At 40.8% G+C, this 27,835-nt stretch overlaps 2 protein-coding genes across 3 annotated transcripts in view; one reads left to right on the plus strand and one right to left on the minus strand.

The window, feature by feature from the left end:
* HERC3 (HECT and RLD domain containing E3 ubiquitin protein ligase 3) overlaps positions 1 to 27,835 on the minus strand; it is a 122,363-nt gene that overhangs the window by 17,788 nt on the left and 76,740 nt on the right. For both annotated transcript variants that reach the window (XR_014310591.1, XM_082726603.1), the window contains 7 exons: positions 19,962 to 19,985; positions 19,779 to 19,868; positions 18,829 to 18,999; positions 16,633 to 16,776; positions 15,526 to 15,692; positions 13,224 to 13,290; positions 12,649 to 12,731 (listed from right to left, as the gene is read on the minus strand). Coding sequence is in view for 1 of the 2 variants with exons in the window: in XM_082726603.1 (XP_082582729.1) it covers positions 12,649 to 12,731; positions 13,224 to 13,290; positions 15,526 to 15,692; positions 16,633 to 16,776; positions 18,829 to 18,999; positions 19,779 to 19,868; positions 19,962 to 19,985 (746 nt within the window). In the remaining variant the exon portion in view is untranslated. The remainder of the gene's footprint in view (positions 1 to 12,648; positions 12,732 to 13,223; positions 13,291 to 15,525; positions 15,693 to 16,632; positions 16,777 to 18,828; positions 19,000 to 19,778; positions 19,869 to 19,961; positions 19,986 to 27,835) is intronic.
* Positions 3,071 to 5,142, plus strand: NAP1L5 (nucleosome assembly protein 1 like 5). The gene has a single exon (XM_082726619.1). The coding sequence runs from the start codon at positions 3,252 to 3,254 to the stop codon at positions 3,828 to 3,830; it is 579 nt and encodes a 192-aa protein (XP_082582745.1). The 5' UTR covers positions 3,071 to 3,251; the 3' UTR covers positions 3,831 to 5,142.

Here is a 27,835-nt window from a genome sequence, read left to right on the forward strand (position 1 = left end):
TTGACAATGTAGAGTAATTTAACTCATACCTTGTGGTGTGAAAGCAAAATGGTATAGTCACTTTGGAAAACTATGGAACTTTCTTAAAAAGTTAAATATACATTTACCATATGACTAAACAGGTCTACTTCTAGGTACATAACCAGAAGAAATAAAAACATATTCACTGTAGCATTTTTTGTAATCACAAAAAATGAGAAACAACTAAAGGGGAATATTACTCAGTAACGAAAAGGAACAAACTACTAGTGTACACAACATCATGGATGAATCTCAAAGGCATAATGCCGCGTGAAAAAGGCCAGACTCAAAACTCTACACACATATGCTTCCGCTTCTCGACATTCTGGAAAAAAAATTTTAGAGAGGGGCCCATGATCACCAGGGCTGGACCGTAAGGGAAGGCTTATGAAGGGTTTTTTGGGATGATGTTACTGTTCTACATCTCAATTAGTGTAGTGTTTACATCACTGTACTTGCCAAAGCAAAGTGAATTTTATTACATATAAATTAACACAATTAAATTTTTTTATTATACACAAAATATGTCTATTTATTATATTGTGAATTATATCTCAAAAGAACAGAACATTTGAAAAAAGTCGCCTGCTTAACACTAAATTTTAAGTTTTTTAAAGACAGCAACATAAACATCCTGAAAGGTGAACGTATCCTATTTGTTTCAAGCAAGTCAAGTAGGTCAAATGGATTTTATTAATATTTGGGCTGTCACAACCTCTACACTATAGGCATTAGAAAGCCCCATTTCTGCCTCTGATTCTGCCAGTCAAGTAATACATATACTAACAAAATATTTATTTCGCTTTATTTTTCTGCTTCTAAGTTCCTTATCTTTAAAATGTAAAAAAGCATTCCTAACCTCAAGGTACCTGCAGCCAACAAGAGATGATAAATGGAATAGACGGGCCAGGAGTGCTAACAAGATGGACTCCATCTTTGGCCCTCCATCTGTTCATGTTTGCTGTGACCACTCTTGGCGCTACATATTTCAGGGTCCTTGGAAATTAATATATATATATATACCCTAGAATTCCCCACCAAGGCCCAGATTGGGGAGGCCCGCTTTGGCCTCCCATGAATCTGTTAGAGATAAAACGGTCTTTCCCCCTTCCTGATGCACCAGTAGTATCACAAGATCAAATTAAAGATTAGCTAGCACTTAGTTGCATGCAAGCCCTTTGAGGTGTATGCGAACCCTTCAATCTCACTACAGTGCCCTTCTGTGCACCTCCTCACTCCAGAATCTGGGCACGAAGGTCTGGATTTTGTGGAGAGTAGCTCTGCAACTACCATGGCTTGTCTTCTGCCTGATCCTCCTACCAATAAGTCACCCTGTATAAAACTCTGTGTCAACTGTTTGAAGTAGCCTGCTTCATTTTCTGATCTCAACGTGACTTCTTAGTTCGGGGGATCACCTTCTAACAATGGGTGATATATAGAATATGTAGTGTCAGCCAACTAAGTATAGATGTGTTATCACATTACATTCCCACAGAGCTAAAACTAAAATACCAGCCTAACAATAAAACCCAGTCGCTACAAATGGTAACAAAAAAGGGAAAGTAAATTATGTGTAGCCGAATTAAGAAAGTAAAATAGAAAACAAGAATCACAAATACATAAACAAAAAAACCTAGAATGTTTGCTATTTGGAATGTATCAGGCATTTTGTAAATGGTTCCTTTCTTTGGGGAAGGGCACTAAAATGTCCTTTTAAAAGGGAATATTATTGCAGGTTATTCTTGCATATTAATGAATGTCGTTTGTAAAAAAAAAAAAACACTGAAACACATTAAGTGCTTGCTATGTGTCAACACTAAGTGCTTTACATATTAGTAGATAATTTAATATTCTTAAAAACCATAAGATAACACCAAATGTACTTGGGGAAGTAATTTCTTAACATTCATATGCTTGGAAGAGCATATGGAAGAGCTTCAGTAAGTCCCAATATAGTGAAAGACAAACATTTGAATCAATAACACTGAATTTGAAAACATTCCTAAGGAATCCCTGGAAGGATCATGTCTTCTTCCATACCTAAAATATGAGCCCTCATCCTTATTCAAGAAGCTATCATTGGGTCTTACAAGCAAGATAAGGAAGTGAAATAAAACGAGGACTCACTTTGCTATTAGAGGAGATTTCTCTTTTTTTAAGAGAAATTTTTCTTTTTCTTTCTTTTTTTAAACGTTCTCAGATACAAATCACCAGCAAGACCACAAAGCAGATGCTGAACTGTGGAGAGCCTTGGGGGCCCATGTCTGTGAGCACACAGGAGCGTCTCCGTGTCCCCAGTGAACAGCGCTCCTTAACACACGCTTTAACATGGAGAAGACGCGGCCCTTGCCCTGGACCCCAGGCATTAGAAGGACTTGCTTTTCTTCCACCTGCCTCCAGCTTTATTCCTGTCCGCAGGCCAAAGAGTCTGAGGGACCTTCTAGAACATACTCCAGAATACCAAGGGTCCTGAGATGTCCTATCCAAATGGCTCCAAAACTGCTCCGAGGTCCTTCTCGCTAAGAGACCTTGCCCCGCATATACATGCCACTAAGCCGAGGAAGGACCAACCAGGGCTGCTGAGTGGGCATGTGGACATACAGGCGGCCCTCTCCACACACGTGCACCCAGCTCCCCGAAGCAGTAGAAGGGAGTCCGCTCTCCCATGCCCTCGCTTTCTGGAAAGGAATTCACAGGCATCAGAAAGGTGACAAAGCTGACTCCACAAGAGTAAGCCAGCGACACCAGACCAACGCCCGCATGGGTCATGCAGACAAAGGCCAGGACAGATGTACTGACCGCTGTACAGAAGGACCGCAGTGGGCTAGAGGAGCAAACTGAAAAAGGCTGAGGCCATCCGAGCAGTTCCTAGGAAGGGGCCTTGGACACCTGCTGCCATTCCCAGCCCAGCTCTACGGGGGGTGAGGGGGACAGGTATGTGGGCGGATGGGGGGCAGGGTATCCAAGACACCGGTTTTGACGTCAGCTGCAGTGCTAGGGAGGATGGCAGGGTAGCAACAGGGGGAGGCTGGCGCAGTGTGGGGGGCAAGGCCGTCAGCTGATCGCAGGGAGCCAGTCTAGGGCGGGCGAGAAAAGGGCGGGGCCGCGGCCGACGTCACTGCCGCGGCCGACGTCACCGCCACTTGCCGCATCCGCAAGATCTCGCTGGTGCAGCTCGGGTGCAGGTCTCTGCGGGAGCCACCCTAGACCTCTGCAGCTTCCCCGGTATCATGGCTGACTCGGAAAACCAGGGGCCCGCGGAGCCAAGCCAGGCGGCGGCGGCGGCGGCAGCGGCGGCGGCAGCGGAGGCGGCCGCGGCGGCGGAGGAGGTAATGGCGGAAGGCGGAGCGCAGGGGGGAGACTCTGACAGCGCGGCTGGGGACTCCGACAGCGCGGCCGGTCAGACGGCGGAGGAGCCGCAGACCCCCGCGGAGAATGCACCAAAGCCTAAAAATGACTTTATCGAGAGCCTGCCTAATTCGGTGAAATGCCGAGTCCTGGCCCTCAAAAAGCTGCAGAAGCGATGCGATAAGATAGAAGCCAAATTTGATAAGGAATTTCAGGCTCTGGAAAAAAAGTATAACGACATCTATAAGCCCCTACTTGCCAAGATCCAGGAGCTCACCGGTGAGATGGAGGGGTGTGCATGGACCTTGGAGGGGGAGGAGGAGGACGACGACGAGGAAGAGTACGAGGATGAGGAGGAGGGGGAAGAGGAGGAGGAGGAGGAGGAGGAGGCTGCTGCAGAGGCTGCGGCGGCCAAAGATGAGGGTCCCCACTCTGCAGTGCCTGATGACGCCAAGAAATAAGCGGGGGCAGAGATTGAGGAGGAGAATGACGACGGAAACAAAACCACTATTTTTTTTTTTCAATATTGGTGGACTTAATAAGGCTCAGGTTTGGGACCAAAATACAATGTAATCAATTCTGGCGTTCTTACCTAAAAGTATAGTAAATTGAAGCAATCAGATCCTGGCCAGCCCGTTTCAAATTTTTCATTTTGAACACAATAAATATATCAAAAGGTGTTGAAGAAAACAAGTTATATTTAAAATGATTTTTTTTTTCATGATCTCTTCTGCACGGACTGCAACTGAGACTTATTAAGGGTGTCAAGTAGATGTGAAGTAAAGAATGTCACTTTGAAACCTGTTCATTCCACTGTCATCACACTACACACAGAACACCCAGACCAAGACTGAACATGTTCTCAACGCTTAACTCTTCAGTTTCTTTAGTCCGGACATTTTCCAGTGCAGAAAAAACAGAACCCAGAAGAATCTCATCTTTAAGACTTTGCTTTTGTAACCCATCAGCTTTACACTTCGGAGAAGAGTGATGGAATCCTGGAAGCCTGTGATGGAGATCATGACAGTACTGTTTAATGAGGCCTGGAAAACTGCCATTTCAAATTCTAAAGAATGTTCTGAATATTTGAGTTTAAACAAGCAACATGGTTCTGAGAAGGAGGGTGTATAACCTGTATAATACTGTCAACATATGTGTTTGTTATTTACAGTCTCATGTTTATGTGTTCTCTTGGTAGTGTCTATTTACAAAGGTGTAAAAACAAACAAACAAACAAAAAAACCCAAATGTTTAAGTATTAAATCCCTTTACCTAGCATTCTAGAAATATTAATTTACTTGAAACGATGTAGAATGTAGCAAATCCTGTAAAGCATGTATTCAGTGTTATGTAGTTTGATCCTTGTGAAGTCGTCTTTGTCATGTAGCTTTTAGAATGTAGCTGTGAAAATTATCAGAACTCTTCAATGAAGCTAATGTTTGGAAAAAATAAATACTTGAAGAACCAATCCAAGTGTGTGTCCCCACCCCCAGCTCAGAAGTAGAAGGGTTTAAGTTTGCTTGTATTAGCTGTGCCTTCATTATTTTGCTATGTAAATGTGACATATTAAATTAAAAAATGGTGCATATTCAAATTGTACTGCTTGAGGACAGACTGGTATACAGTTAAGGATTTTCAGGAAGGACACGTTAAATGTAAAAACTCTTAGCTTCTTTGTGGGTTTTGAATTTTGTGTGACTCAGTGATCTAAAAAGAAACATAAAGTTGTTTACCACTGTAGTGTTAATAAAACAGTATTTTTAAAAAACAAAAGGACTCAAATACTCTGCCTTCTTGCAATCAAATCCCAGCTCTGCCCCTATAAGCAATGAACCTTAAGCAATTCAGTCAGTCTGTTTCAGTTTCTCCTATAAAAGGGGTAATAATAGCCCCTTCCTCACAATTATGGAGAAGAGGTCAGTTAATACACAAAGTCTACAGGATAGTATCTGACACACACTCAGTGCTCAAGAAATTTCAGCTATTATTTTATTATTTTTTTATTACATGAAACATAAAGACACTGATTGGAAATTCAATCCTCCTTCCCTTTCCAGGTACAAAAAGAGGGGGAATGGACATCATTATATTCTTGTTTATGATTCCTCATCAGAGAAGAATGTCATCTTTAATTCAGAAACAGGAAATTCAATAACCTATCTCATTTTGGTTTCCTCAATATAAAATCAGATTTTGATTTCCTCCCAGAAGAGATAAAAGACTTTCAATATGATATTATGCATATCCAAAAAAGGCTACTTCAAGTTAATATCTGGGCATCTTGAATGAAGCAAAATAATTTAAAAATTAAGGACCCCACCCTTAAAAATTAAAAACTCAGATGGATTTTCTTCCATTTCTCTTAAGGGTTAAAATTATGCAAACGTGAAATTATGCTGCTTTACCTTAAGAACTGGCAGGCAGCTCTGACCTGTTGCTTATTGCAATAGCAGAGTTAAACCTTAATGTACTATTAATCATCATTAGGGCCAGGCAATCAAAAGGGAAAATCAAAATAACGTATTATATAAGAAGTCAATAATTATCTTAATCATTGGATTATCTTCATGGAAGCAAAAACTAATAAAATTCAGTATTTCTTATCTCTAGGAATAAGAGACTCCTTTAATATTCTTCTAGGTCTATCTAGTAAAGAAGCAAAAATGAATAAAACAAATAAGGTGTGTAATTATTGGGGAAAAATTTTTTTGCAGGCAGATAGTTATATATAGAAAACCCAAGAGAATCAACTGAAAATTATTGAATAAATCTGAGCAAATGACCAGTTGCCATATAAATATACAAAAACTATTAACCATTTCTAGGTACCAATAATGGTCAAAACACATGGAAAGACTTTTCACAATAGAAATAAGAAATCAAAATATTAAAAAAAACCTCTAATAAAAAATATGTGTAATCTTATGTGAAAAGGAAAAACAAAATCAGAAATTAAAACAGGCTTTTGGATGGTAAGACTAAATAGCACAAAAGTGTTCATTCTTCCCAAAGTAACCTTTAATTTATCACACTTCAAATCAAAACTCAAACTGGATATAATTAATCTAATGTCCCCCTGTAAGAATAGCTAAGGAAACTAGCAATATGGGAATAATTCAGATTTCTACCTTAGAATACAGACCTCCCCCCACCTGAAATTTTTTTAAGTGAAGAGAGTATATGATGTATTTATCAATTACTGGATAGGGAAAGGCTGAGATTGGTGATATAAGACCAAAAGAAATAATCAACAGACAGGACAACACAGAAATAAATACATTCTAGAGATTTAAACACAAGCACCCCATTTTTTCAAAAGCAAACAACTGGAAATATAATATACAATAAATAACAAATGGCAAAGGGTTTAGTGGTCTTAATAAAGAATACCCACAAACCATATGAAAATCATTTAGTCCCAATACAGAAAGACATAAAGGACACAAGCAGACTGCTTTAAAAAGAAGAAATACTATAGCCCTGTCTGGAGCAGAAAGACACGTCCTGAGAGGGCAGCACCAGGGCTCAGTGAGGTCTGGAACACAGGCATCCCAGCCGAGTGCTTGGACCAGCTGTCTTCCTTCCATTTAGGGCAAGACTTTAACTGTGGGGTTTTCTAGCTACCAATCACACCACCGTTGGCCACATTTCCCAGGACACGGGGATGCTTGTGGATGCCCTTCACAATGTCAGGCCGTCTCCACTGTTTCCTAACTGGCTTGATCTTTACCTCTGTTTCCTGCCCTGCTTATTTGATTGCTCCTCAGGCAGTCATAAAACCTGCATGTTAACATCTAGCAGGATACCCCGCCTTCAAAGTGGGTCAAACACTATCACTCAGCGTTAATCCATTATATGCTCAAATTTGTCAGCAATGCACAAAATAACTGGCGGGAAGAATAGCAGTATGCATTACACATTCAATTCGGTCTCTGAGAGCATTACACAGGAAAGTGTCGCATCCTGACGCTCACTGCCAAAGCATGACACAGCAGTTCTCCCTGCCTGAGAGTTCACACTTAAGGCAGACACAGACATATTTGCACATGCATACACAGGTACACAAACACTTTTTATTGAAGAGAAATACACAGAACATAAAATTAATCATTTAAATGAACAATTCAGTGGCATTTAGTACATTCACAATATTGTCCATTTCTATCTAATTCACAGGAAAATGCACCAAAGCTGTGTAGAATATGAAAAGTAGCCTAGGTGTGTAAGAAATGCAAAATTTTACAAGTGCAACAGAATTTATTACTTGTTTTCTTTAAGAGAATCTTAGTGCTTATAAGGATTAGGTAAAATGAGTACTCTCATACATTGATGATAATATGCAAGTTGATATATAATTCATTAGTGAAATCAATTCAGCAACAACATCTATCAACCAATTGAAAATGACATACACTAATTCAATTTCACCCTTGGGATCTTATTAAAAAGCAATTTTAAAGGCAAAGAAAGCTTTAGACAAAAGATACTTGACAGGTCTTACTAAAAATAAAGGAAGGGGGAGAGAAACAAAAGAGAACTTAGAAGCCAAATACCCCAGAGCAAGACAGTAGAACACACACATCCACATGGCAGACTGTGAGTCATTATTAAGGGTGTCCATGAGGGCTTTGTAATAACATAGTAAATATAAGCACTGTCTCAAGCGAAGTTTAAAAATTCAGACATATAATTTTATACATTCACAGTATATTTTTAACTATGCCAACCTTGTTTTTTAAACCCCATAGTGTGCCTGAAAGGAAAACGGCAAACTTCTAAGTCATGTCTCTTCCTGGGTTGGGGAGGGGACTCAAGTCCTGGTCTTAGCCTTGAAAGGGCGGGTGCGGACCTTCACAGAGCACAAGCTCTCATCTCACTCCCAATGCTTGGCTTTGAATCCTACACTTCTAGCTACGTCACCCTGAACAATTAAGTTGTGCCTCTCTGTGGCCCAGTTTCCGCATCTGTATAGTGGGGAGGATTACATGTGAAGTACTTAGACAAATGTAAGCACTCAAGAAATGTGACTGGCATTTTAGTCATCTGCTATCCTAAAACAGCCCAATGCAAATACAAACAGATCTTAAAGATTACACCAATAGATTATCTCAAGAAATCAACTTGACAAGTCTGTCAGCAGTCCTAACTTCAGGAGATCTTAAGGAACCACAGGTGTCTGTCATGTAGGATTTTTTCCTCAGGTTCTCACTATAGAATCTGGGTGCCCTTTGGAGCACTTACGTTAAGCCTCACACTCCTTACTGGGTGATCTTTTTTTTTTAAGGTACTTTTCTTCTTCTTCTTCTTTTTTTTTAAAGATTTTATTTATTTATTTGCCAGAGAGGGAGATCACAAGTAGGCAGAGAGGCAGGCAGAGAGAGAGGGGGAAGCAGGCTCCCTGCTGAGAAGATAACCCCACGTGGGGCTCCATCTCAAGACCCTGAGATCATGACCTGAACCGAAGGCAGTGGCATAAACCACTGAGGCACCGAGGTGCCCCACTGGGTGATCTTTTTACTGTTTTTCAATCCCTTTCTTAACGTGGCAGAAATGTGAGAACACATCAATTTTATTCGACTACATTAAAGTCAATTTGGGGAAACCTCGAATGACATGTGGATTTTTCATTAATAATAATAACACGATGTTACAGAGTATGAGAAATACTTAACCATGAGTAGTCGTTATTCAGATGTGATTACCAGCTGTGGCAATAGCTGGCTATGATGTAGCCACCAGCCATCACCTATGGATGTTCTTTTACTTGGATGCTTGTAACTCATTTGACTATCTGCAGCTCTTATTCAAGGATAGGATGCAATCTTAAGACCAAATGAAATGTAATAAATTATGGATAAAGAATTGGTATCTTTCTGGCATTTTCCTCCAGGGCAGTGGTGATAGCAAATACCTTACTGTTAACTCAGCAAATAACTTTCTGTTAAGAAAGTATCTGTTAAGAAAGTATTGTTAAGCAGTATCTGTATATTCAACTGCCTACAAGTTAAAATCCAGCAGACATTATTCTTATCTTTCAAGTTTTCTTTTAAAAAAAAATTTTTTTTTTAATTATTTATTTGACAGAGGGAGACACAGGAAGAGAGGGAACATAAACAGGGGGAGTGGGAGAGGAGCCTGGGTGGCTCAGTGGGTTAAAGCCTCTGCCTTTGGCTCAGGTCATGGTCCCAGGGTCCTGGGATAGAGCCCCACATCGGGCTCTCTGCTCAGCAAGAAGCCTGCTTCCCCCCTCTCTGCCTGCTTCTCTGCCTACTTGTGACCTCTGTCTGCCAAATAAATAAATAAAATCTTTAAAAAACAAACAAACAAACAAAAAAAACAGGGAGAGTGGGAGAGGAAGAAGCAGGCCCGATGCAAAACTCAATCCCAGGACCCTGGGATCATGACCTGAGCTGAAGGCAAACACTTAACCAAAGGAGTCACCCAGGCGCCCCTCATCTAGTTTTCTTAGACCCATCTAAGAAATACCCAAAAAGGACCCCCACCCCCAGTGGTGAGATTATGACATATACTAGACAAAAGGGAAAAAGAGCTGCAATGATTCATCTTTCACAGTTGTATGCAACATTTCTTACCAGGATCTCAGTATGCTTTGCTTATAAGACTTTTGCTTTTGCAGCATAAAAGAAAAAGAAGAGAAATTCACTTGTATCTTCCTAGTTGTCCTTCACCATGACAGTTATACTAAGCAATGCGGCAGTAACCACACAAGGTTCTCAGAAGCTTCTCCAGTAGGTAACTGTGTGACAGAAATAAGGTCTGCCTCCTGTCACAAGTACAAAGGCATGCACAACAGTGCCGAAAACAGCATGGATGAGTTCACTGTGTGCTCAACGAGTGCTAGTGACCCAGAAACGTCAAAACATAAACTTCACCAAAGATAGAAGTTGTTCCACACGCTAATCTCAAACACAGTGTGTTGGCAATCAAAACAGGAGCCCGCCATCCTCTGCCTGGCAAGTTTTAAAACTACGACACTCTCTATTGTACAAAGACTTGAAAACTTTTGAAGCTACTTTTTGGAAGTCATGGTAACAAAGGAGCTTCATAATACAAGTTAAAGAATGACGGGGGCTCCCTTCTCTTTATTCTCTTGAATTTAAGTACTGCCTTTCTTTTAAGGAAACTGTGTGTCATCAGAACATCCTTACTGAAAATGTGTTGTAGGAGCAGCCCCGAAGTCAATTAGTGGCCAACAACTGCAAAGTAAGAGAAAAGGAGCACACATGTTTTTAAAGATTTAATTATTTATTAGGGAGAGAGAGAGAGCATGCACACACACACACACACACACACACCACGAGAAGAGGAGAGGGAGAAACTTGAGCAGACTCTGTGCTGAGCACGGAGCCCAACACAGGCCTCAATCTCATGATTCTGAGATCACAACCCAAGCCAAAACCAAGAGTCAGATGCTCAGTTGACTGTGCCACCCAAGCATTTCCCCAACACGCCTTTTAAACAAAAGCATGCTCTTCCACACTGATTCTGAGCACTACTTGGGGTTAAGCACTGTCCATGAGTGTGCAGCAGCAGATGGTGTCAGCAGCAGATATAAACAGTGGACAAGGAAAAGAAGATGAGAAAACAATGTCTGCCAGGAACCAACTTCTATCCCATAACTCCTGAGCTCACAAACAGTGGCTTCTTACTACCTGCTGAATGAAGTCTAAAATTCTCTATTTACCAAAGACTTCTACAATGTAACCCCCAAGGCTAAATGGGTGTGGGTCCTCCAAATGAAGCTTCCCCTGGCAAAGCCCCCAACCAGTACCCACACGCCACACACACTCACTCACTGTTCTCTCCCTGATACAACAACCAGGATTTAGCCATCACTCTATGGAGCGGCTTTCACTGTTCACTGTGGTCTTTGTCGCTACTTTCTGTTATCCCAACAGGTAGGTAGGTTTCGCAACCTAACTCTATGCCATATCTGACCTCCTGGGTCTACGTGTCCAAGCTGCTATCCCTGAACTCTTCAGATTCAACCCCCAATTCAGTCTATTTCACTTTTGAAGTATGGCTGCACATGACAACAGCTTACACCCTAAGGAGACTGTGTTTTATCTCAGTATTCCTGAACACGTTATCTCCCAACTATTCAGTCAATTCAACTGATGATTCAAAGAAATATCTATTGAATAAGGAGAGGCAGTGAGAGTTATAGGGAAGGAGAAGCAGAGACAGGAAGAGAAAAAAACTCAGACCCAGAGAGAGGGAAAAAAGCAGAGACAAAAAGTACTCTAAGGGAAATACTTTTATAAAGATAAGAAGGAGTTGTAAGTCCCAAGAACTGCTTCAAGTGAAGACTACATCACAAAGGGCCTTCACCTGCACTGGGTCACTGTGCCACTCAGTGTACCAAACACACAGAGCTCTCTGAGGACTCACCACCATATAAAGACATTCTGAATGTTCCCTTCCTTGGGCCACAGGCCTAGCCCTTTGGCAGCTTCCACAAAATCATGCACACGTTATCTTGTCTGAAACTTGATGCAAAAGCTCAGATATCCTTTGAGAACTAAAGGCAGATATGTACATATATACCTGATAAAACAATCATCAAAACTACAAGAGAAACCTTCTGTGCCAAAAATCTACTCTATGATCCACCATACACTTCCCTATTCTAAAAAAAAAAAAAATCAGACTACAAGGAATATATAAGCCTGTTCTTATGTGAAAAAAATAAATAGATCATTTACTGTGAACAAAGTATCAATGTTATTCAGATAAAGACAGGATGATACATATTTAGCTCCAAGGGATTCTTTTTTTTTTTTTTTTTTTTCCTCCAAGAGATTCTTATTAGGGCTTGACTGGAACACCTGCTTGTCACAAGACTAACCTCTTTATTAGGTTCCTAGAATCAAGGTAATTCCATCATCTGAAACCATTTTTGTTGGGCACTTACTTTCCCCAAAGCTGAGGCTCCCTGCATAGTCTGGAAGGTTTACATGACAAAGAGGGTTACTGAATGTTACATTAGACCTCACAGTCTTCAGGTTGTCTTTAAAAATGTGCAAGGACGCAGGAAGAGGTTTGTCCGTTTTTCTAGATCTGTAACAGTCATCTCCTGAATCTAGGCCTAGTGTCTCCTCTAATATGAAAAATTAATTACAATCTACAAATTCTTGCTCTCTTACCCTTGCCTCCTCTGCAGCAGGGATTAAGATTTAACATCAATCTCTGTCTTAAAAGTGTAAATGCAGAGAAATAAAGTAGCAACATCTGCAAGGGTCTGGGGTCAGGACTAACCTGTTATCCTTGCACACAGTTACTTTGTCTCCCCCAGGTATCAGTTTCTTCTGTTCAACCACTCCATAGCTTTCTCGACAAATCTATATGTAAGGAGAAAAAAAGAGATGTTTCAATTCTGTTTACCACCTATCCTTTTAGACTCCAAATGACTGAGAGAAGCTTTAGGAACAAATGTAGCTTAATCACTACTTCTTACCTAGGAAATTCTTGGGAAAAGAGAACCTGATTCAGAAAACATTACCACCTTAACAAGATATCCTGTGTTTTAAGACATTCAGTTGCCAATAAATGCAAGCAAAGAGAAAATGATATGAACTCTAGAAATCTATGTATCAAGAGTAAAGAAGACTAATATTTCATAATGTTAAGTTCACAGATAAATCATTCATTCATTTATTCAACAAATTTACTTAACTCCTTTAACAATCAAGACACTATAACTAAAATAAAATTTTTTCAGAGAAGACCCTGAATTTATTCTTTGATTTGGAAAACAACTGTATGTTCATTACAACTTGTGAGCATGATGAAAGGGAATGCCACAATCAGAAGGAAACTGTGGAAATCCTTACCGTGAAATTGAGACAGAAAGTCTCCTCAATATCTTCCCCGGGGTAATCTAAAAGTTCTTGAAGACTCCTAATAGAGAAAGAATAGAGAAAGGAAAAGAGAGGCAAGTTAGACATGGTAATAATGTTTCTACTTTAGTTATATATCCAGAATCTGTGTAAGGAAAAACTAAAAGAAGATTCTAGGATAAACATAAATCCAGACTGACAGAAAAGTGTTTATACCTTAAAAAGAAATATGACAAGGGCACCTGGGTGGCTCAGTTGGGGCAGTATCCAACTCTTGGTTTGGGCTCAGGTCATGATCTCAGGGTCATGAGATCAAGCCCACACCAGGCTCCACACTTAGCATGGAATCTGCTTTTCCCTCTCCTTCTGCTCCTCCCCCTGCTCTCTCCACCCCTGCTCTAAAAGAAATACATAAAATATTTTAAAAGGGGGGAAAAAAGTATGGCAGTAGACCTGTAAGACATTTGTTAATTATACTCTTCCCACTGCCAAGACTTACTAGATTTATGAAGAAGTTCAGATAGATTTATATCTGACACACTGGTGTTCTTTTAACTGTGGTATTGCTTGGAAGTCAAAATATAAGGACACAGTACTCCAGTGGCCCTAGAGAATGTCTTTACCCACATGCATCAGAATAATCCTCCCATCATAAGAAAGCCAAAAAGTCACCTCTATCCACTTAGGAATCTTAACTGGCCGACTTGTTAATGCAAGGGGCTCTGTAGGGTAAAGATACTCTATTACCTGACATACTAAAGAACACAAACAGGCCCTCTGAAAACAAGAATATGTTTATACCAACAATGATCATATCCTAGCTTTCAAGAGAATACCTTCTTGTAAGAAGACCTCATTCACACTTTCTTCTTCAGTGAGCTCCGGGTCCAGTTTCATCAAAAGTTTCCCAGGAAGAAAATTCTTAGCATGGAATTTAAATCCACCACCAGTTAAACCAGCCAGAATCATTACTTCAAAAACATCCTCAGCCAGGCTGGCAAAGGGGAATCACACACACTTCAGCCACTCTCTGACTTTCTTCAGTCACCCCGAAAATTAACACTGCCAGAGTCTCGTCTGCTGTTTTCCAATATTCCTTCTAAACGTTCTCTTCCCTCTGTGTCCCCACCCCTCCCGTCCTTCCTGGTTTTTCAGTACTGGTGTCCTACACAGGTGGTGTGGCTCTCCCTTCCAGAGGGAACATCAGAAATGGCCCTTTCTCTATCTCCATCTTAATATTGATACTCATTCTCCATAAAAGGGGCTATTGCTTCTTGTTGAAGCCAAAAGGATTATACTGTTTACAGAAATCCAAGGGTATGGTGTTTTTTATATATCTGATGCCACCTAAAATCAAGGCAGAAAAACTCAGAATCAAAGGGGTTTTCAGAGCCAGAAAGAGAATAACATAAAAATATGGCTCCACTACTCTGGAGAACAGTCTGGCAGTTCCTCATAAAACTAAACCCAGAGCTACCATATGGCCCCAGCCATCCCACTCCTAGGTAGCCACCCAAGAGGAATGAAGACTTACATCCACTCAAAAACCTGTGCAAGAATGTCCATAGTGGCATTATCCATGCCAGCCGAAAAGGGGAACAACTAATGAACGGATGAACACAGGGTCATCAATATCCACTAATGGATTATTATTTGGCAACAAAGAGAAATTCATTACTGACACATGTTGCAACACAGATGAACCCTGAAAACATGCTGCCTCAAAGAAGCCAGACACAAAAGACCACGTGTTGTATGATTCCGTTTATATGAAATATTCAGACTAGGCAAGTCTACACAGAAAGAAGAGCAGTTGTTGTCTAGGGCTTGCGGATGAGGGGACTGGGAATGACAACTAAGGAGTACCAGGTTTCATTTTCGTACAATAAAAATCTTCTAAAATTGTGGTGATAGCTACACAACTCTGAACATACTAGAAGTCGCTGAATTGTAGACTTAAAGTAGGTGGATTGTATGGTATGTGAATTATATCTCAATTAAAATTTTTTAAAATACTCCCTTTTTTGTACTTGCTCCCTCTGTATTTCCAGACCCTGAGAGTCTCCACTCTTTGTTTTTGTTCAGGACAAGGAAGAGTGAGATTTTTTTGTACCCCTGAGCACCCACAGCCTCCCTTTTCCTTTGCCTCCTCTGCTATAGGCAATGCCTCAAGTGAGTAGCAGCCCATCTACATTGTAAGAGTCTAGCCATATGGTCTGATAATGTGGTATTTTCAACCCTGAATCCCTGTGGCACAGGCACAGCCAGAGCAGTTCCCCATCTTTCAGCTTCATACCTTCCTTCAGTGGGTGAGAGCTCCTTTAGATCTTCCAAGCCAGGCTTTACATTCAATAACTTCTTGTAGAGAGCCAACGGAAAGTGGAGATCAACCACAGTGGAGTTGTAGATGGCTAGTCCACATGTTATGCCAATCAAGTGGAACCAGTTGTGCTCTACAAAACACTTTTCAGTATGTATGCAAACGTGTTAAAAATTTTAAAAAAGGAATGCACGGCTTGCAGCCCTCAAAACACTGCCATTTACCTCAGAATATCTTCCGTATAAAATACAGACCTCATTAATTCTTAATTATCTTCTGAGGCAGGGAAACACCCTGCAATACCACCAAAACCCATAACCTAGAGGAGGTCAAGCAGTTACAGCTCATATAGCGACACAGAGAAGAGCATATAATCTTCTAGATTCTAGAGCAAGGCTATCCAACAGGACTTTCTACACTGATGTGAACAGTCTATGCTATGCCGTGCCATCATCCCCCAGCCCACTAGCTACAACGACTGAGCACCTGACATGTGGCTAGCACAATTTTGGAAAGAAATCTTCAATATTATTTAATTTTAACCAAGTAAAATTTAAATTTAAATACCTACATGCGGCTAATGGCTGCTTTTTTAAAACAGTACAGCTCTAGGAAGAAAACTCCACTGGAAAAAAAGAACTAAATTATAGTCTACTTAAAATTAGATGCCATTTGAAGCTTAACTCTCCTACTGAATTTTCAAAAATAACATGTGTGCCTGTATTTGTGTAAGTGTTCACACACATACCACATTATTCAAGTAAGATGTACCTATCACTTTCCACATGTCATAAAACTCACTTCTGTATCACAGTGTTCATATTTTTACCCTTCAAAGAATAACAAAACCTGGATCTTACCTACCAGAAAGAGAAATGGGGGGTGGGGGGGTGACAAAATACATGGGATCTTGTCAACGAGTGGAAAATAAAGATGAGCTACATTATTCAGACTGTTGGAATTATCTTTGTTATGCTCCCCTTTGTAAAGTCAGAAGTCAGGGGACTGGTCTGACCACAAAAAGAAAGTCTAACACAATCCTTCTGTTTAACTGCAATATCACTAACTTACCCACTAACTTACCGTATCTGAAAACCACAAAAGATTTGAATCCTGATAGTAGGTAAACATTCCGTAGATAGGATTCAAAAGTTCTTTTAACAGTAAAAGAAAGAACTCCTTTGTGACACCACCAGCATCCACTGCTTCTTCACCATCAAAGATTACCTTAAAATAATGAAAGTAAAATTAATACTTCAGGGAAATCTTTGATTTTTTTTTTTTTTTTTTTTTGCAAACTCTCCAAAGTCAGAACAAAGGAAGAAATATATAACAGAGAATACGCTGATGCAATGAAAACTACAAGGTGTACTTGCTGATTATTAACAAAGCACTTACAGACCCACAAAATTTCTACTAGTACTCCAAGGAATACAAAGGAGGTCATATGTCCAGGGAAAGTTTACCATCTATTTCGGGGAGTAAGGCAAACAAAATAATCAATTGGAGAATATGCTTTTTTCTTTTTTTTTTTTTCTTGAAGATTTTATTTATTTGAGAGAAAGAGAGGGCACGAGGAGGGGTGGGTGGGGGAAGAGGGAGAAGCAGACGCCCCACTGGGCAGGGAGTCCCATGTGGGACTCAATCCCAGGACCCTGGGATCATGACCTGAGCCAAAGGCAGATGCTTAACTACTGAGCCACGCAGGCACCCCTATATTTTATTTTCCAAGAGTCAAATACATTGAGAGGTAAATGTTCTGGTGCATAGAGAAAAGCAATGATTAAACTGAGTAAAGGAACACTTTCTGGAAGAAATCTCTCTCTGTGGGGCTCTTGAAGGAACTGATGCATATGAAGGAAGGAGAGCATCCTAAGGAGGCAGACTTGGGTTCTGTAAGGGGCTATAACCAGACCTATATAGAGGGCATCCTGGCCCCATAAGGATCATCACAGTGACAGCTACAGCAAACCAACAAATGAGATTTATTGCAAGTCTGTTACATGCCAGTATTTAAACTCTATTATCCTAATCAGAACAGCCTCATGTGTAGAGACTACTATTATCAGCCTCATTTTACAGGTAAGGGCTCAGACACAGCAAAAAAAATAGCATTAGAAAAAGTGTAATCTTGTGTCTGAGTTCCACACTTCTGAGAGCGTGGACAGGAGCAAAGGTGAGGACAAACACTAGGGCTTCGATTGTGCAGATGTCACCAGGAGACTTAGAAGAGTCTCATCAGAATTACTGATTGAAAACAGGGGACAGAGGGAGGCCCCTCTCTTTGCAGTATCAAAAATCTAGCCCAGAAATTCCAGGGAGATCTCCCAGGCAGATGCAGGGTACTGATGCCACTCAGGGGCTGTTCTAGAAAGGGTGACAATAGCGTGGAGATCGTCAGTTTCCTACTTAAACTATCATCAGTTTCCTACTTAAACTACCTTTTGGAAACTAGAGTTTACAACAGGAATGGCGACAGAGATCTGGAAATCATCTGAAGGGAAAGATAAAGGGCTTAAAAAAAAACCACTTCAGATAATTCATTAAATATTAATCGAACACCTATTTGGTATCAAGCATTATGCTAAGCGCCCTGGGAATACAGTAAGTAGTAACACGAACACGCCCAGTCTATGAGGAGAGAAAAAGTTTTAATTCAGTAATTTCAGGGTACTAAGAGTAACTATCATGATCAGTCAACAGCTTCCCAGACAATTTCACTACCTTTCCATTCTACTTTTTCCCTTCTTTCTCTTTTCTTTCTCCCCCATCCAGGCCTTGGTGGGGAATTCTAAGGTATGTATATTAATTTCCAAGGGCCCTGAAATATGTAGCACCAAGAGTGGTCACTGAGCAAACATGAACAGATGGAGGGCCGAAGATGGAGTCTGTCTTGTTAGCACTCCTGGCCCGTCTATTCCATTTACCATCTCTTTCTCTTCAATATTTGACAACCAAAACCTTCCTGACTAGAGAGTGTCACCTAGTCTTGCTCTTGCTTGCTTGTTTCTGGAGAGCTGGAGCTGGTACACCCAAGAGGGCGGACAAAGAAAGCCCTATAATCCCTCAAGTAATCCACTGGCTTTCTTATCTGATGTTATGTTGAGATGTTCTGCTCGACGATTTGACAGAAGGAGGTGATCAAATTCTTGTAAAAGGATGAAAGAAATCATGAATGGCTATACTCCACAATTTTAATAGTAAGACCTCTGCTGTTTCTTCAACACTGTTTAATGAAAACCCTGGAAGATAGTTAGAGGAATAAAATGAAGGGCTCACTTTGAGAGGCTTTTTCAGGTCAATATCAGAATGAATGCTCAGCTCTCTTAAGGCATCTCCAACGAGATTGTTCCTGCGAACATGAAGGACGAGGAAGGGGCTTCTGGCCAGCAGAGGCTCCAAGGTGAGAAGCATGAAGACATTCTGCAGGTTAGCTCCATTGACTGCCACCTGGAAGAGCACACCCAAGAACACAATTACACAGACAGCAAGAGACGGACAGACGGAGAGAGAGAGGGGTGAACGAAGGGATATACCCACCAACAATAAGAATGGGTAGATTTGGATTATTCACAAATGTCTTAGTAAGCTTATCAAAACCAATTATATTTTATAATAGAAGTGTATATTTAAAATAAATTAAATCTCTGTAACTTCAGTTTTTATTCAATAAAGAATTACTAAGCTCCATTTAATTATTGCCCTAGCTCTACACCAGGGCAGCAAACTATGGACTGCAGACCAAACCGAGCCTGGTTCCTGTTTTTGTATAGCTCTTGAAATAACAATGTTTTTTTTCATTTTTAAATGATTGGGGGGAAAAAAACTTCACATGTAAAAATTATATAAAATTCAAATGTCAGTGTACAGAAAATTGTATTAGAAAAACATCATGCTCATTCATCTACTTACTGTCAATCACTGCTTTCCATGTTACAACATGAAATAGCTAAATAGTCGAGATAGACTACATGGCCCAGGAAGACTAAAATACTTACTATATGGCCCTTTACGAAAATGCTTGCCAACCCCAGATCCAGGTAAACATGCATTCATGCAGAGGTGTTACATTCAACATAAAATTGCTGAAAAAATTTATAATAGTTCTAAAAAGTTATAAGGAAAGTTACAAGCTAAACAGACTCTTTCCTGTTAGTAAAAGTTACAATGGAATGCTTAGGATGAACAGAACACAGTAAGAAGAGGAAATCATTTTTAAAATGTGATACCTGCATCTGTAGTTCAGCATCAGTTTGTAACATTTTGGTCTTGGCTTGGGCATCAAAGATGAAAGGGTAGGAACAAAGTGTGACAGTATCCTAGAATAAAGCATATTATTGGCAAATATTACAGTGTTCCACAGAGAATACTGCTGGAAAAATATAGAATTAAATGAAAAATGGATGATTTACCTGTATTATAGATGGTCTAGCCTTCTGTATAAAGAAAAATAAAAAGTCTCTTACTTGGATTGCAAAACCTGAAATTTCTAACCCCTGCAAATATAAAATATAAATAACAAAACATATAACCAATCTCTGCCCAGGCAGAGAGCGAACGTCCTTTAGATGGCTGACTGGATTTTTGATGGAACAGACCAGATATTTTGATGGGTACAGACTAAGAAAAAAATATGAAAATAATTCTAAAAAATTTTCAAGAACCTTTAAAGACCATTTCATTGACTCCATAATTTACAGTATTAACGGAATGTTCTTTTATACGAAATCAAATTCCAAAACAGGAACTTTACAACCTTGACTTCAGATATTAATTTTATTGGGTAAAATGGATGATGCAGACTGCATTGTATTTGGTGTCATATTTCATCTTACACACACACACACACACACACACACAAATACACACTGTACGACTAGGAGAAAACAAGTATTTGGAAACCTGTCCCTGACTCAGCACTTAGACTAGTGGTTGGCCTGTAGAAGATAGTCCATCAATATGTGAATAAATCTAAATAAAATTCTGAGGACGGGAATAACAATAAATAATAAAAATCACAAATGAAACATATCAACAAGGTTTGTTACCATTTACCAAAAAAAAAAAAAAGTTTTTTTTTTCCGGAAGTTGTTAGGTTATGTGACAAACATTATTGATTGATTTAATCGAAACAAAAACGTCAACAATATACACTCTGTTGATCAGCAGTATTTCTCAGACAGAAAACTGCAGACTTACTCTCAGAGATCTGAGAGTGCTCTATGAATTTTTAAAAATTCTGTGAGTTTTTAAAAATAATATCCTAAAAAAAATTCATGAAAATGCATTCTGAACAACCTCATTAAGATGATTTCCATTTATTTTAATGATTGCCCTGGCATCACATTATATATGCTTAATTGTCCAAGGGTAAAGAAAAAGAAGAAAAGCAGCCTTCCTCTGTAAGTGATGCATTTGCGCCCAGGAAAAGGCCAGGAACAGTCTTGGCCCACTGCATGAAAGAATGTTTAATAGCTTCTGAAAAGAGAATAGAGCTGAGTCATCCCAGGGCCGGCAGGCTGCGGGAATTCAGGCACCAAGGCCTGACAGACAGCTGGCAGTTCCTCCCCACAATGCAGTGGGTTTCAATAAGATGTTTTTGCTGTCACATTTCATCATGAGGCTAATCTGCATTTTACTGATTATAGAGTTTTGTCTGCATTTAATTTATAGATTTGGTTGGCTCTATAATTGTTAAAGGCTACTAAATAAGAAGGGTTTAACTACCTCCTTTTGTGTTTCTGTATATTTTGAAGAAATCATTTAATAGCAATTTTCACTAAAATCCATCCATTTTCATTAAAATTATCCTACATATAGGAACCTATATAAAGGTTCCTTTAGAGATCTTGGAACATTTCTCTAGACTAAGAAACCCTAACTGTGAGTGGATTCCAGTCCAGTGAGACAAGATAAGGAGTCATGCATATATAATCCAGACTAATTTAGCTCATTCTCATACCTACATTTCTAATTATTTGGAATTTAAAAATTGAAATCACTAAAAAAAAAAGGAAAAAAAGGCCACATACCATAAAACAGCCCTTCACAAAGTGACCTTCTAGTCTAGGTACCTGAAAAAAGTAGAAGCATCCTAGGGAAGTGGGTTTAAAAGTGGTAGCAAATTTGCAACAACGTGGATGGAACTAGAGGGTATTATGCTTAGCAAAGACAACTATCATATGATCTCCCTGATATGAGGAAGGGGAGATGCAACGTGGGAGGTTTGGGGGGTAGGAGAAGAATAAATGAAACAAGATGGGATTGGGAGGGAGACAAACTTTAAGAGACTCTTAATCTCACAAAGCAAACTGAAGGTTGCCAGGGGAGGGGGATAGTGAGAGGGTGGTGGGATTATGGACATTGGGGAGGGTATGTGCTATGGTGAGTGCTGTGAAGTGTGTAAACCTGGCGATTCACAGACCTGTACCCCTGGGACTAATAATACATTATATGTTTATAAAAAATTTTAATAATTTTTAAAAAAGCGGTGGCAATATTCAGAACTATGGTTATTTGCTTATTCTCAAGGGACAAAAAAGATCTTTAACGTGTGTTGGTCTATAAAGCAAGATAAAGTTTTGAAATCTTCAAATGTAAAAGTGACTGGGAGAGAAGTGATCAGAGTGACCACAAGAACGGCTGCGGGCATTACAGCACTGCAGCAAACCGAGTCTTCTTAAATACGGGTGTTTTTGCTGGCCAGTACAGTTATTTCAGACCTTAGCTGGCAGCTGTCTGAAGGTCCCAGCTCACTCCAGGCCTGCTGCTGTTCTCGGACGATGCTGCTGCCCTCTTGCTGCAAGTCCCAGCACGAGCCCACCCAGGCCTCCTCCAACATCTACCTCCTCAGTCCTAGTCCCTCCCACAGCCCCTCACCTGACCTCTTTACCCCTGCAAGAACCCAGTTTGGGAAGTAGGCAGATGTCTCCTCTGCAGGAGGGAAGGAGTTAAATGGAGGGCAAGGTCACCACCCTCTCCTGGAGTGGTATTGGGGTTTGGTCTGTTGCCTCCCAAGAAATCCAGAACTGCCTTGGTTAGGAGCAAGAGCCAAGGCCAGAGAGCTGATGGTCCGTGAGACCCTCCCCCAACCAGGGGAGGACCACAGTGCCAGCTCTAAAGAAGGCAAAGGAAGGCTATTCGGTCAAAAGAAGGAACAGAACGGTATGGTCTACTTCTTTGAAAAATTTTTAAAGATTTACCCGTTTATTCTAAAGAGAGAGAGCACAAGCGTCAGAGTGGGGGAGGGGAAGAGGGAGAGAGAATCTCAAGCAGACTCCCTGCTTAGCACAGAGCCAGCCACCCAAGAGCATAAGCCGAAATCCAAGAGCCAGCCACCTTACCGACTGAGCCACCCAGGCATCCCTATGAAGGTCTGTTTATCCATAAAAGGTCTATAATGTTTTATAAGTCTATGTGTTTTTGAATCTGAAATACAATCATTTAATTTCACTGATTTTTATTCTGTAAATGCTATTTTAGAAATGCTGTTAGTCCTGGCATTTCTGTATTACAGGAAATGAATGTTCAAACAGCAGCGTTAGGATTTTGCTCTACAGCTGCTCTCCCTAACGTAGGTAGGAGCGTGAGCGTGAACTGGTAAGATACGTGACCCTCTCGGGGAGGAAGCTGCCTGTCCTGGGCCATCCACCGCCCCAGAATGAGTGTGACAAACATAAAAGTAGCAAAGTACTGGTAACGGATCATACTTCAAGTGCTCCTGCTTGAGATGGGATTAGACTGTGACCTTATTTCATTTTCAAAAGTATATTAAACAGAAGCATGGAATAAGTACATGGTGCAGAAGTGGGAAATTGGGAATACCCTTTTCTCCTTTTTTAAATTAGAAATCCACATTTCCTAAGTGTGGCTGTGGCTGGCTGGGGACAGGAGGTACTGTACAAACACCTGCAGCACAAGGAGAAGACACAGCTCACTCAGGGCCTTAGGGCCTGCCACCGAGCATTCCTGTCCCTGCCACAGACAAGTCTGGCTTCCCTGCATTACAGCTTGATGCTGAATGAACAAGTGGCCTTGTCTCGCCCATGCACAACACGGTACCTAGAGCCGGACTGCTGCCCCATGTGACATATCCAGCAAGATGTCAAGTCAGTTCTTGTGTTTACTTGGGAAGCATTTACTTTGTCGCTCACTTGCTCCCTCGCGCTGCCCTCTAGGGCAGCCCGCGAAGCCACTTGTTCTATGTGCACTTTGGTTTTCAAGTGTAGAAGATGGCAGTTTATGAACTGAAAGAACCAAACCACTACCACCTCTTCTTTAAAATGAGCGAAAATCAGGGCCCCTGGGCAGCTCCGTTGGTTAAGTCTTAGGGTCCTGAAATGGAGCCCCATATCAGGCTCCACACTCAGCACAGAGTCCACTTGTCCCTCTCCCTCTGCTCCTTCCTCTGCTCTCTCTCTCTCTGGAATAAATTAAAATAAATCTTTAAAATGAGCAAAAGTCAGCCACTCTAGAATGTTCCCTTTGTGCTCCATTGCCCTTTCCACACAAGAGCAACACAGCTTTGTAACACCTTTTTTCACTGCTGCCTCTTCACTGACTACCCCACAGAGGCCACCACCACATGCTACACATTTGCATCCCCAGTGACCAGCAGTTCACGACACACCACAGGTGCCCCAGAGCTGCTTACTGAGAACTAGTCAGTGAGGGTTTATTATATGCCACACACTGAGCACTCTGCCAAGTAAAACCTTTCCATGCTTTTTCCAGATAATTCTCACTAGACCATCATAATTCTCATTTACAAACAAGGATACCAGGACTGTAGGAATTAAGCAACTTGCCTAAGGAGACAGAGCTGGTATGCCACCTTTGAGATCTGAACCCAGTTCTTTTTGACTAGAGCATGTGCTCTGAACTATACACTGGACTGCCTCGGCTACTACCACGCTAAAACATTTGACACACAACGCCATTTATTGTGGTGTACACACACACACATGCATGCACACACACATACACACACACAGGAATATTATCCAGCCATAAAAAAGGAAATCCTGCCATTTACAAAAACATTCGTGAACCTGAAGGGCATTATGCCAAGTAAAATGAGCCAGACAGCGAAACACATATACTAGACGGCATCACCTCTACGTGGAATCTAAAAGAAAGCCAGAGTTGCTCACTTAAGTACTGTCATTCACAGACTGCTATCATGATCATCTACATTTCTAACACTAGCAACTTATTTTTCTGTGGCAAAGAGAACTAGGGTTCATTAGAAGTATTTTAGTCAAGATCCAGTCGCAGAAAGGGTAGATTCAAAGTCAGAAGAACTGGCTTTTATGAAGCTAGCTGAATTGCTTAAACAGTTGGAAGAATTGTTTAACTTCTGTGGGCCTCCAATTCCTTACCTAGAAACAAAAGAGACTAAATAGGGTGGCTCAGTGGGTTAAAGCCTCTGCCTTCGGCTAAGGTCATGATCCTGGGGTCCTGGAATCGAGCCCCAAATCGGGCTCTCTGCTCATTGGGAAGCCTGCTTCCTTCTCTCTCTCTGCCTGCTTCCCTGCCTACTTGTGATCTCTCTCTGTCAAATAAATAAATAAAATATTAAAAAAAAAACCAAAACCATGTAACTGGGTGATGTACACTGGGGAGGGGTGTGTTGTACTGAGCACTGGGTAGTAAGACTGATCAGGCACAGCCTTGTACCCCCGACACAAATACCAAAGTATATGTTATTTGTATGCTAATTAATTGAATTTAAATTTTTAAAACACATTATTGTCTCTAGCACTGATCATCTTTTATTTGACAAACCAAATAATCTTCTACGTTAAATAAACCTCTTCAAACACCTTGCTATTAGAGACCATTACTGACCTCCAAAAACACTACAGGGAAAATACTGTCTCAACATTGGTGATGGATCTGTTCAACCGGCAAGGACTCACATCAAATATATCTGCTGCACATGACTTCACTAAGTACAGTGACCACATCTTCATTCTATTTTCTGACATAACTCCAATTTACACACATGCCACAGAGGGGAGGTCGGTCCTCAACACCCTGGCAGAGATCCCAGGCCAGTTTGCAATCAAACTGGGCACTCCTTGCCAAGTCATGGTGGCAGGCAGGAATCCGCAGTCCTGTGGGCGGTACCTCTAACATACGGTGACAGCTAGGTCAGGGATAGGTGACATCGTCACACCCATAATCCCAAATCAGAGGAGGCCTGCAGGGTTCAGGTGCCAACATGAGACGACTGAAGTAAGCTACCTATTAGAAGATGGTAATTAGCAAATGATCCTTTCCTTAATGTCAAAATTGAGGGGCAGTGGGGATTGTGGCACGTAGAAACCTCATCTAAAGAGCCACTGTTGAACTCCAACCCACGGCACCATCTGGGAGGATGGGCTATGCTGCCAGATATTCCAAGTTTCAAGAAAAGCTACAAATTCATTTTAAGCATCTTGCCTTTTCTGTAGTAAAAGACACCTAACATAAAGTTAGGTGTACAATTCAGTAGTGCTGACTATGTTCACATTATTACACAGAAGATCTCCAGAACTTTTTCCTCTTCCAAAACTGAAGTTCTATAGCTACTAAACAACTCTCCATTTCCCTTCCCTCGGGCCCCAGCCACCACCATCCTACTTGCTGCTCCTACCAGTGTCAATACTTTAGATACCTTGATTTTTAAAATGTTGGCCAACTCATCCCAATCAAAATTCCACTAGCATTTTTCAAAGTGCTGGAACAAACAATCCTAAATTGTAGGGAACTAGAGGAGACCTCGAATTGCTAAGGAAATGTTGAAAAAGAAAAGCAAAACTGAGGGCATCACGTTGCCTGATTTCAAGCTTTACTACAAAGCTGTGATCACCAAGATAGCATGGTACTGCCACAAAAACAGAGACACAGACCAGTGGAACAGAGTGCAGAGCCCAGATATGGACCCTCAACTCTATGGTCAAATAATCTTTGACAAAGCAGGAAAAAAATATACAGTGGAAAAAAGATAGTCTCTTCAAAAAATGGTGCTGGGAAAATTGGACAGCTATATGTAGAAGAATGAAACTCGACCATTCTCTTACACTGTACCCAAAGATAAACTCAAAATGGATAAAAGACCTCAGCGTGAGGCAGGAATCCATCAGAATCCTAGAGGAGAACAAAGGCAGTAACCTCTTTGACCTCGGCCACAGCAACTTCTTTCAAGATATGTCTCCAGGGGCGCCTGGGTGGCTCAGGGGGTTAAGCATCTATCTGTCTTTGGCCCCCACTCTCTGCCTTCTTCTCTACCTACTTGTGATTGCTCGCTCTCTGTCAAATAAATAAATAAAATCTTTAAAAAATAGAAAAAAAAAAAAAAAGACATGTCTCCAAAGGCAAAGGAAACAAGCGAAAATGAACTTTTGGGACTTCTTCAAGATCAAAAGCTTATGAACAACAAAGAAAACAGTCAACAAAACAAAGAATCAACCCAACAAGTGTTGGAGAGAATGTAGAGAAAGGGGAACGCTCTTACACTGTTGGTGGGAATGCAAGTTGATGCAGCCACTTTGGAAAACAGTGTGGAAATTCCTTAATAAATTAAAAACAGAGCTAGCTACCCTATGACCCTGCAGTTGCACTACTGGGTATTTACCCCAAAGATACAGATATAGTGAAAAGAAGGGCCATCTGTACCCCAATGTTCCTAGCACAATGGCCACAAATGCCAAACTGTGGAAAGAGCCAAGATGCTTTTCAACAGACAAATGGATAAATAAGATATGGTCCATATATACAATGGAGTATTATGCCTCCATTTAGAAAGGATGAATACCCAACTTTTGTATCAACATGGATGGGACTGGAAGAGATTATGTTGAGTGAAATAAGGCCAGCAGAGAGAGTCTATCATCATATGGTTTCACTTACTTGTGGAGCATGAGGAATAACACAGTGGACACTGGGACATGGAGAGGAGAAGTAAGTTGGGGGAAATTGGAGAGGGAGACAAAACATGAGAGACTGTGGATTCTGAGAAACAAACTAAGGGTTTTGGAGGGGAGAGGGTGGGGGTTGGGTGAGCCTGGTGGTGGGTATTAAGGAGGGCATGTATTGCATGGAGCACTGGGTGTGGTGCATAAACAGTGAATCTTGGAACACTGACAAAATAAAATTTAAAATCTTTAAATAAATAAAATGTTGGCCAACTAATTAAGATTTGAACCATTCTGGCTGACTACCCATTTATGAATCCTTACTGACCACTTATGATTTCTCAGAGCACTTCAAAAGTTTCAGGAATGCCAAGCCAGCCAAAACA

The sequence above is a fragment of the Mustela nivalis genome, assembly GCF_964662115.1.
Source record: "Mustela nivalis genome assembly, chromosome: 4".
Taxonomy (NCBI): Eukaryota; Metazoa; Chordata; class Mammalia; order Carnivora; family Mustelidae; genus Mustela; species Mustela nivalis.

Excerpts from the sequence above, each read along its gene's own strand:
- NAP1L5 (XM_082726619.1), top strand. The coding sequence starts at position 3,252 with ATGGCTGACTCGGAAAACCAGGGGCCCGCGGAGCCAAGCCAGGCGGCG.